Genomic DNA, 11758 nt, shown 5'->3' on the forward strand with positions numbered 1-11758 from the left:
TTCTGCCACGGACGGACGGGCGAAGCAGCAACCGGGTTGTCACTGCACTTAATACAGACTCACAAGCCTCACAACCATTTAGCATTAAACACACTAGGCTTTGCCATCCACAGGGATATTAGATATCAGAACAAGCACTTCAGTTTAGTTTGAATTCCCAACATTTACCATGTGTCAATCACGTAGTGGAGCGTCACAGTTGGGTTACCCGTGCATTGACAAGTCGTGCAAAGATGTCCTGAAAGGGCTGTAGGTCTATAGGTGCGTTTCCATTAGGGTAAAATGTGGTGGCTCGGAAAGTTTCAGGCCACGCCCTCTCAAATGTCTGTTCACTCGCGGTGTTTCCTTTACAAAAAAAGGCCCAGGGGGATTTAGGAGACTCCGGAGGTGACGCATCACTCTGAATGGGTTTAGATCCGCGGGGATGATCAGTGATACAGCAGCGCGTTCTTCCTCCAGAGAAATACAGAATAGTTGTAGTTTGATTTAAGGTGGACCGTATAATTCACAACGTTAACTTATGTACAAGTAACATGAAAGAAAACAATTTCATCTCGCTGCAGTACAGGAAGGAGCCCATTGGTGCTTTGTTTTCTGTGTAGGGACTCTTCTCATGCTGCTGCAGAGGTTATTTTCAGCAGTATTAGTGGTTAAAAAAGATGTTTTTATGCCTTCACCGTGCTGCTCTGAGCTAATCAGTGTTAGCCGCATCTGGCTGTTAGTGCCTCAACCTGATTTCTCCGTTAATAGTTTATACACGAAAAAAACTGTCTTGATGGCTTATTTGATGTATGTAAGTATCGAAAAAGACCATGAGATGATTTTGTGCCGGAATTACACTTTAAGAACACTTAATTGATTCTTTGGGTTTAAATATATTTCTTTCTTTTCTATTTATTTATTATCAGATTTGTTGTGTTTTTTTAGTTTAACTGTTGTGTTCAATCCAACTCGGCTGCAGCACTCATTTTAACAAGCCCGTGCACAGATCATTTTCTGTACCGTTTTCTTCTACACCACTGGATAAAAGTGTCTACTCTACTTCACCATGTCTGCTCTACTGTAACCGATAGTTACATCCAATCAGCAAGCGGGCTTCTCACAGGGGAAAAAAAACGGCCGCTCAAATGGACACTTGAGCAACTCACCTGCAAATTAGGGGCGTTTCGGCGAGATAGACCCACCTCACCCAGGTTATTCGACCCTAATGGAAACGCACCTCATGTGACATGCTGGGATGAGAACAGGTAGCAGCAAAGAGTGTGTGGCTCCCTGTCTCCGGTCAGTCAGGTAGTGTGAAAACAAGACAACAAGTTGTGTAGTGGGAACAGCAATGTGAACTGACGACTATGAAAAAGTGTTGTTGTGGGATCTTTGCTTATGTTACAGAGTACTTGTTCACCTTTGATTTCTTCAATCAACTCCAATACAAATCTATTGCAGACGTTGTGAAACACTTATTAATGCCACTCGCTCAAGGCAATACACTTCAGTGCTGCAGATATTTCTTCCAAGGCCAGGTGGCACACGTTTGTACCACTAATAATTGAAGGGCTTTGCAGTAACAGGCCAAATGATGAGCAGAGCAAGAGGAGCTCTTTCAAGGCAACAAGAGCGAAGCAAATCACAAATTTGATTCCAATTAATATTGCTGATGTGGGACCAATTCCAAAAGGAAATAGAGGAAATTAGAAAAAAAAAGAGCCATATTCACCAAGAGCCAAACTAATTGATGGAGGCAACAGGCCTGGTGCAGCATAGAAATTATCACTGCCTGCTTTTGCCTTGAGGGTAAATATTAGATTTGAAAAAATGTCACAAGTTGTAAACAAACACAGTATTGTAGAGCTCCTCACTTGTTTAGGACGGGTTTCAGGAAGGAATAGAACACTAAGCCATCACATGCACAGAGATGCCTGAAACAGAGAGTGTGGTGATGTTTCTTGTGCTTACCAGAGCTTGGGTTGAGGCTTGGTCAATAGCTGCTACAGAGAGTGAGGTACTGGACTCTATGTCATCTAAAGCAAGCTCTATGTTTTCCTAGATGCAGGAGGGGATAAAGGCGTAGGTTAGTAACCTAAGGAGATAGATTTACCAGCAGATTGTGAGATCAACAATAAATCAGAAGAAATTAACCATTGCTGGGTAGATTGGGTAGTGTGAGTGTTCATTTGTTTGTAATTAGATCAATTCTTCTAAAATACTTCTTATGTGATTTTGCAGAGCACAGTAACCAAGTGAGTCTGTCTTTGAATGTGTCTTTCTCAGTTAAAGGTTGAATAGGGAGAATACGCAGAACACCCCCATCTAGTGTCTCAAGATAAACAACAAATAATGATTTCAGCAGTTGGGTTGCCAGGATGGTCAGAGTCGGCCCAGTAGCCTATAGGAGACCGGTGTCCGTGAGCATTAGCCGTTCCAGCTAAGTAAAGATGAAAGTGATGTAAAGATGAAAGTGATGTTAGCGATCAAGGAGAAACTTAGCCATTTGGGCGTGTGTTTGAATGCCGTTTCTCTCCTTTCTCTCAGTCCATGGAGTGAATGCTTGGCCTATATTGACTCTGGTTTTTGCCCGTCTCCGCTCACTCAGCTGCTGGGACAGATAACGCCCCCTTCACTGAGGCTCCGAAGCAGCTCCATTTCACCCAGTGTCAGCCTACAGTAACTGCACCCAACAACAGACAACCCTGGCAACCCCCGACGCTATTGGCTGCTACCATGGAAACACAACGGGACAGAAATTTATTTTCAAACACATCAAAAATGTTTGAAAATATTAATTAAGACTAAATATAGTTTTTATGGAAAAGCAACACTTTCATTCTGTTCCCCCTCAAAACGCCCCCATGGGTGTATAATTACTGTTTTAAATATAGCTTTTAATAAAGATTCTACATATTCAACCTTTAACTCTGGTGGCATCTATCGATGCAGATGGTTTGACGAGAACTGAGATTTCAGTTTCTAATCAAAACAATGGAGGTGAATAGAATCCAGATAATCCACACAATCCGTTTCACAAACAGTTTTATTGGAACCAGTAGCCCCTTAAAAAAACTATCTGCATGAGTAGATGCAACCAGAGGTGATCAGGAATACATTTATAAATAAGTAGATAAAAGAACACATAATTTGTTGTTATTTGAACAAACTAATCATTTCAACAAATATATTTGACTTTCTGTAATTGAGAATCATTTCATTGCAGAGAATCTTGGGATTAATAAGCGACGCTAATGTGTGTATGTTCTGTTCATGCCACTGCTCAGTGTGGTGCTCTTTCAGCCAAGCAGCACCTCCTTGTATCTCTCCAGTTCCTGGACAAAGGTGCGTTCATGGAACAGGGTCTGCAGCCTCTCCTGGGTGTAGTTGTGGCAGAGCTCCTCAAAAGTGGCTCCCCGCTGCTGCTGAGCCAGTCGAGGGTTCTGAAAACCTGGAGTGTCCACGATCAGCAGGGAGCACAGAGAGTGCTGACTGGACTTCAGAGCTCTGAGGAACACGTATAGATCAGGAAGCTTTAGTGATGAAGCTGCAGATTGACACCCAAAGGGATTACATTTACAATAATATATGAGAGAAGTTTCAGCCTTAACTTTAACTTTCATTAATTCAATATACATCAGGTTAATACGATAGAATGTGTGCATGGTACCATCTTATAACTGGCCTCTTTTAGGCTAATACATATACCTAGCATGTATGCAAGGCAATGGCAGAAGTTTCCTGAACACAACAATAGTTCAAAATATGTAACAAGCTGGCAGTTTGACAGATTTCTTCTGAAAAACACTACTTTTGCATTTTGTGTTTAGCTGTTTTTATGTGTGTTCATGAGAATGTCTGGTATACCTTCTCACAGTGTGTGTATGCATGGTTAGTAAGGCTTAACTGTTAATATATTGCTGATTATATAACACAAACATAAATGTGCACATTAAAAACTGATATCTGTGAGTAACACCATGAGTGCAGCTTTTATAAAGCAAATGCAGCATATTGAGACAAAAGCACAGAACAGATCTGTAGAGTGTGAAATGTATTACAGATAAGTGAAACAGCACGTTGATTTCTCAGCCACCTGTCCAACGCTGCCAAGACTAATTGTTTATTGCAAAGACACACACAACAATAAAAGGTTCTCCTGAAAGGAAGATTCACACAATGATACAGAGCTGCACTCTGTATCGACCCACTGCAGAAAAGAGTCTGACTACTACACCACACAAAGATTCAACAAAGGACTACTCCCTTCTAGCCTTACTTGTTATTTTTGATGCTTCCTAAGGGGGAGATTTTCTACCAATCTGTTTTCATGCACATACTGAAGTTTTGTTCCACAATATTTAATTTGATTTGTTTTGTAAACCAAGAAAAGTGCAACCAACTGCGCATAACTAGAGAATCACTAGAAATAGGGGAAATCACTGAAGACAGTTAAACACTGAAAGGATTCATTGAAATGGCAGTTGAACTGTAATGCTGGGTTTACACCAAGCCCCCACCACAGCAACTTCCTGGTTGAGCCAATAAGGAAGTACCAAAAGCGTCAGTTCTCTGAGTGTCCACTAGGGGCAGGTTTCATAACAGAGCAGTTTCTCATTGACCCCCATGTTAAACAGGCCGTTTTCACAGCATCATTAAACCTGTTTAAGGCCTGGGACAAAAAAAAACACTCTAGTCTGTATGTTTAGGTCATATCTCCATGACAACACTGAAGGGGGTGAATTTTCTTGTACCAGGCTAGTTTTTATTTTATTGGAGGTTAAGGTTTATGAAAAATTAGGGGCGTGGCCTCTTGAGTGACAGCTAGCCTCTGGCCCTCACTTCTCCTCAGAGGTAAACGTCAGCCAGATGGACGTATGCCCCTCCCCCCAACATCACATACAGTGAAGAAAGTAAGTATTTGAACACTCTGCTATTTTGCAAGTTCTCCCACTTAGAAATCATGGAGGGGTCTGAAATTGAGAGATAATCTAAACAAAAAAAAATCCAGAAATCACAATCTATGATTTTTTAACAATTTATTTGTGTTATACAGCTGAAAATAAGTATTTGAACACCTGTCTATCAGCTAGAATTTTGACCTTCAAAGACCTGTTAGTCCGCCTTTAAAAGTCCTCCTCCACTCCACTGTATTATCCTGAATCAGATGCACCTGTGTGAGGTCGTTAGCTGCATAAAGACACCTGTCCACCCCATACAATCAGTAAGACCCAAACATTCAGCATGGCTAAGAGCAAAGAGCTGTCCAATGACACCAGAGACAAAATTGTACAACTCCACAAGGCTGGAAAGGGCTACGGAGAAATTGCCAAGCAGCTTGGTGAAAAAAGGTCCACTGTTGGAGCAATCATTAGAAAATGGAAGAAGCTAAACATGACGGTCAATCTCAATCGGAGTGGAGCCCCATGCAAGATATCACCTCGTGGGGTCTCAATGATGCTAAGAAAGGTGAGGAATCAGCCCAGAACTACACAGCAGGACTTGGTCAATGACCTGAAAAGAGCTGGGACCACCGTTTCCATGGTCACTGTTGGTAATACACTAAGACGTCATGGTTTGAAATCATGCATGGCACGGAAGGTTCCCCTGCTTAAACCAGCACATGTTAAGGCCCGTCTTAAGTTTGCCAATGACCATTTGGATGATCCAGAGGAGTCATGGGAGAAAGTTTTGTGGTCAGATGAGACCAAAATGGACCTTTTTGGTCATAATTCCACTAAGCGTGTTTGGAGGAAGAAGAATGATGCGTACCATCCCAAGAACACCATCCCAACTGTGAAGCATGGGGGTGGTAGCATCATGCTTTGGGGGTGTTTTTCTGCTCATGGGACAGGACGACTGTACTGTATTAAGGAGAGGATGACTGCAGCCATGTATTGTGAGATTTTGGGGAACAACCTCTTTCCCTCAGTCCCTCTGGATCTTCCAACATGACAATGACCCAAAGCACACAGCCAGGAAAACCAAGGAGTGGCTTCGTAAGAAGCATATCAAGGTACTGGAGTGGCCTAGCCAGTCTCCAGACCTAAATCCAATTGAAAATCTTTGGAGGGAGCTGAAACTCCGTGTTTCTCAGCGACAGCCCAGAAACCTGACTGATCTAGAGAAGATCTGTGTGGAGGAGTGGGCCAAAATCCCTCCTGCAGTCTGTACAAACCTGGTGAAGAACTACAGGAAACGTTTGACCTCTGTAATTGCAAACAAAGGCTACTCTACCAAATATTAACGTTGGTGTTCAAATACTTATTTTCAGCTGTATCACACAAATAAATTGTTAGAAAATCATAGATTGTGATTTCTGGGTTTTTCTTTTTAGATTATCTCTCACACAGTGGACATGGACCTACCATGACAATTTCAGACCCCTCCATGATTTCTAAGTGGGAGAACTTGCAAAATAGCAGAGTGTTCAAATACTTATTTTCTTCACTGTACATGCCATTTTTTGGTCGGAGGAAATGAGGCAGAGTCAAAGTCTGACAAGATGGAGATTTCCGTAAGCGAGGACGACTGGATCAAGTTGAGAGAACGGACCTCGACGGAGAGGCTACGTCCATTTTTTATACAGTCTATGGTTTTGACAGGCAGTTCAAGTAACAGCAGAACGGAGCGTTTCAAATCATTCCCCAATTCCCCATTCAGCGAAGTCTGTTACAATAGCGAAAGTACGTGTTCACCGCTTTGCCCGCTCTCCGAAAGTTGACTCTGAGTCAACCTTTGACTGAGAAGGTGGACTTGCCTCTAATATACAGTGCCTATAGAAAGTTATCATACCCTTTTGAAATAATCACTTTTTGTCTTACAGGCTGAAAAGATAATAAAATGATCACATAAAATCCAAAATTGCCCAGCTTAATTTACACATTTTGCCTTACAACATTCAAGTGAAAAAATAATACTTCTAAATGGCTTGGTCCTCCAGTTTGTAGGGGCGGCCCGATCTAGGCCAGGTCTGGGTGGATCCATATGCCTTCTACTTCTGAACAATAGTCTGACTGGTCCTCAGAGGGATAGTTAAAGCCTCTGAAATCTTTTTAGATCCTTCTCCTAACTTGTGCCTATCCACAACTTTATCCTGGAGCTCTTTTGAAAGCATCTTTCAAACCATGGTGAATTCTTTGTGTTACCATGCACGACTAGGAGTGGAATCATCAAGGAACATCTGATTTTATTCTGCAGTAAAATAGAAGGAACAGCTGATTTTATTCTGAAGTAAAATTAAAGGAACAGCTGATTTTATTCTGAAATAAAATCAAAGGAACAGCTGATTTTATTCTGAAGTCAAATCAAAGGAACAGCTGATTTTATTCTGAAGTAAAATCAAAGCAGCAGCTGATTTTATTCTGAAGTAATCAAAGGAACAGCTGATTTTATTCTGAAGTAAAATCAAAGCAGCAGCTGATTTTATTCTGAAGTAATAAAAGAAACAGCTGATTTTATTCTGCAGTAAAATCAAAGGAACAGCTGATTTTATTCTGAAGTAAAAATCAAAGGAACAGCTGATTTTATTCTGAAGTCAAATCAAAGGAACAGCTGATTTTATTCTAAAGTCAAATCAAAGGAACAGCGGATTTTATGCTAAAGTCAAATCAAAGGAACAGCTGATTTTATTCTGAAGTCAAATCAAAGGAACAGCTGATTTTATTCTGAAATCAAATCAAAGGAACAGCTGATTATATTCTGAAGTCAAATCAAAGTAACAGCTGATTTTATTCTGAAGTCAAATCAAAGGAACAGCTGATTTTATTCTAAAGTCAAATCAAAGGAACAGCGGATTTTATGCTAAAGTCAAATCAAAGGAACAGCTGATTTTATTCTGAAGTCAAATCAAAGGAACAGCTGATTTTATTCTAAAGTCAAATCAAAGGAACAGCGGATTTTATGCTAAAGTCAAATCAAAGGAACAGCTGATTTTATTCTGAAGTCAAATCAAAGGAACAGCTGATTTTATTCTGAAGTCAAATCAAAGTAACGGCTGATTTTATTCTAAAGTCAAATCAAAGGAACAGCGGATTTTATGCTAAAGTCAAATCAAAGGAACAGCTAATTTTATTCTGAAGTCAAATCAAAGGAACAGCTGATTTTATTCTGAAGTCAAATCAAAACCACCACAGTTGATGTCAGGTGGAGGCCAGTTAACTTGGTGTGTAATCTGGAAGGTGATTGAGAATATTTATTACAGTTATTCTAAATGGACTCATCACTTTTACAACACTGCTATTCTAGTTTTTCATTTTTTATTAATTTTCAGAGATTTAGAAACAAATTCACTTGAATGTTGTAAGGCAAAATGTGTAAATCATGCTGGAGTATAAGAAATGTTTGAATTGTCATTAATGTGACTATTTAAAAAGGGTATGATGACATTTTCTAAAGGCACTGATTTCTTCCGTGTATACAATGCACACACACACTTTATTTAAAATGCCAGGCAAATGAAATAAAAAAGGTAGAAAAAGGGGGTGACTACAGGGATGTTAATGGAGACAGCCAGCTTGGCAGTAGGTTGCCCAGGCAGCTGGTATTCCTGTTGAGTGAATATATATATAAAAAACACTGTATTAATATAACTAAACACAACTTTTTAGGTAGCAAAATGTGTGATTGGAGTGAAAGGTCAGATAGAAATGTATCAACACCCCCAAAGTGCACAACAAACTGTAAGCAGAAAGTGTACACCGTGGGCCCTACTCCACCTCACCGATGTAGTGGTGTTGCAGTTGAAAAGAAAAATGTGAAAACCCAGTATAAGCATGAAAATGAGCTGAAGTAGATGGTCAAAGTCTTCTACCTGATATAGGTTATTTCATATATAGATAACAATATTAATCACCACATGGGATGTTTTCTGGTCATTTGAGAAAAAAAGCTTTTTTTGCATACTCCTGTGTGAATCAAATACTTGAGTAATAAATTAGTATTTTCTCATTTGAATAAGAACTAAAGTGCAAAAATAAGCATAACAGATTCAAGGGAAGTTATAGAGGAAAAAAAAATTTTTTTCTTTCCAGTAATACACTGACTGCGTGTACATGCATGCACAACAGTGTGATACGAAAACAAAACCAAAATCTTCAAATGATATTCACTCAAATAAGGATTAATACCTACATTCATTTTCAACTGCATTTTATTTCCAAGCACCGTAACAAACTTGCACTACTAAAAAACTGAACAACACTACTGTGCAATACCTCCTACCTCAGCCGCTTTTCTTATCCATCTGTATATATTATCTTTAGTTGTTATTTGTATATTTTATTCTTAAATGTTATATTTATAAAAAAAAAAAATTTCCTTTTACCCTTCTTTTATGTTTAATATTTGTTGCTGTAATTTGCACCATCTGAATGACACTTGAATCTGGTCAGACGGAGGTTTTCTTAAACAGACATGTGATGTAAATATTGTGAGGTCTAACCTATTTATTAGAGAGATGACAAGAGTGAAGAGCTCCGAGTAGAGTCCGGATGCCATGGCCTCCAAACACTCCAGAGCTGTGACCTTAGAGCCTGACGGACAGAGGGGGGTCAGGAGACAACAGATCAGAGTCAGACCCAACAAGAACAAGATGAAGAACATCATATCACTTCAAATCAAGTCACTTCGAAATCAACCTCCATCTACAACTGACATCCTTTCTTCACGGCCAGTACGGGTGTTTCAGGAATACATTTCTACTCGTTTTAAGCAATAATGAGGTCAGCGTTTTTCTCCTATCTCCTTCCTTTTAAGGTCAGTATTTGAAACCTGGAAAAAAAATCTCAATGTTTCAGTACATATGATCTCAATTATGCTGCACTGCTCTTCTTTCAACTGTTCATCATGTCACACAACAGATTTTCAGTGAAAAGCAAACATGACAGTGTGCATGTGATCTTACAAAGGAGCTTTACGACTCAGTTTGGGCTTCTACCTGAGCTGTCACCTTGGCCGGCCTCGTCCGGTCCTCCCCGGAATGAGGTGGAGTGCTGCAGTCCTTTAGCCTGGTGCTTAAAGATAGAAGAAGACAGCTCCTCCAAGGTACAACCCAGCAGGTAGGCCGCCTTCTGGGCCCATTCATGACGGGCAAACTGCCTTCGTCCCGCTAAATGAAAGTCAAAATACACACAGGTACGTGATAAGAACATGAGGAATCAAGAAATTCAAGATGATGACAGCTATAGAAAGATGAAGAGGGGTAAAGAGAGGATAACCGGGGTACAAAAAAAGAACGCTTAAACATGTGTGTAGTTTCTGTGTACTACAAAGTGCTTCTGCTTTTTCTGAGCTACAGCTAACCAAAACTGAAAACACACTGTGAAAATACAAACCAGCATCAACTACAGTCTTAGCCTTTAACCCTGACAGGCATTTCTCACAGCAGGTGTGTATATCCATAGAGATATTTCTCTGTGTTGCTGACAGGAGTGGAATGTATTTTTTCCGGATACGGAAAATGGCCTTGTCAAGATTAATTCTTAGAAAAATAACTAAATGTTCCAATGATGGAAAAACTAACAGTTTAAACAACAGTCTTTGGTGCATGTGTTGCCATCAGACAGCATCCATGTATAGAGGAGTGTACTACAAAAGACACTGCTGTGAAAAATAATTAATGAAAAGGAGATTCTATGTCCTCTATAACACATGACACCTTTTTAGATGTGTCTTTAGCTGAGGACACACCCATTGAAAGTGGCAGCAAATGTAAACCGCTTCACTGACCATTTTGCCTGAACCCCATTCATGTCTTCCAGAACTCAGTTTGTGGCTTTTTATAAACTGGAGGGGTGGATTTTGAGTGACACAGAGGTGGTTTAGCAGACGTGTGAACCTCGATCCTGTCATTTCCATGTTGACTATTTTAGAGATTCGACCTAAGGAGGCTAAATACAGACACATATGGAAATGTTGTACGTTATAATTTTGAAAAGTAATGACACTTCTGCATTGGATATTTCTCCTAAACAATATTAAATTGCTTTGGCGTGTGGAATGGCTGAACTGAGTTCAATTTCCCTCTCCTTCTGGGTTGCAAAACCCAAGAAACAATATCATGCAACAGTTGTCTTGTAATAGTAATCGTAAAAGTAGGGCTCCTCTCTTTTATAATCTGAGACGTGATGTTGTGGCCCTTTAAGTGAGGGCTCTGTTGTGCATTTACTCTTCAGGAGGATTCAGCCTGTGAGAACAGCTGTGTAATGTTTTCTGTGGCTCTGGCGCTGGTCTCAGAAAATTGCTCAAGTAATGTCAGTTGAATATTTGGGCTGGGTGGAATGGCCAAAGTCTACCATCCTGATGTCATATCTTCATAACAAAATATATCACAATATAGCATGTTTTCTGGTAATTCCATTGATAGTCTATATGAAATATCCATATGTTAAAGCTTTTTTTGTGTACTTCAGTGTGAATGAAACACTTGACAAACATAAATTGTTATCTCATTTTATCAAACTTGTTTGAGTGAACATAAAGTGCAAGGATCAGAATGTAAAGCTTCATCCAAACGACATAAATGTTTCTGTAAGGCAGTTCGGTCTTTTGACATCGCTATAGAAACAGTATAGAAAATATATATGATGGACATTTTATACCATCATATTGCCCAGCCCTAACTACTAAAAAGTCTAAATATGGGCCTGTGCCATGTCTTGCAATTGCTCCAACTGTTGGATGTGTTTAACTAAACTGTGAAGGAGAAAATAGCTCCCTTCGCAGCCTTTAAGCCATCATTTGTTTGCTACTGCAGGCATTTGAGCAAATAAAATAA

General features: G+C 39.8%; 1 protein-coding gene across 12 annotated transcripts in view; it reads right to left on the reverse strand.

Annotated features, from left to right (window-relative positions):
• The window catches only part of myo18ab (myosin XVIIIA b), a 199368-nt gene that overhangs the window by 109944 nt on the left and 77666 nt on the right, over positions 1-11758 (reverse strand). For 11 of the 12 annotated variants that reach the window (XM_083914286.1, XM_083914285.1, XM_083914295.1 and 8 more), the window contains 4 exons: positions 9920-10090; positions 9425-9515; positions 3297-3489; positions 1954-2040 (listed from right to left, as the gene is read on the reverse strand). In XM_083914286.1, the coding sequence (XP_083770412.1) occupies positions 1954-2040; positions 3297-3489; positions 9425-9515; positions 9920-10090 (542 nt within the window). The remainder of the gene's footprint in view (positions 1-1953; positions 2041-3296; positions 3490-9424; positions 9516-9919; positions 10091-11758) is intronic. The other variant, XM_083914289.1, reaches the window with a different exon arrangement.

Source organism: Echiichthys vipera, assembly GCF_963691815.1.
Source record: "Echiichthys vipera genome assembly, chromosome: 5".
Taxonomy (NCBI): Eukaryota; Metazoa; Chordata; class Actinopteri; order Perciformes; family Trachinidae; genus Echiichthys; species Echiichthys vipera.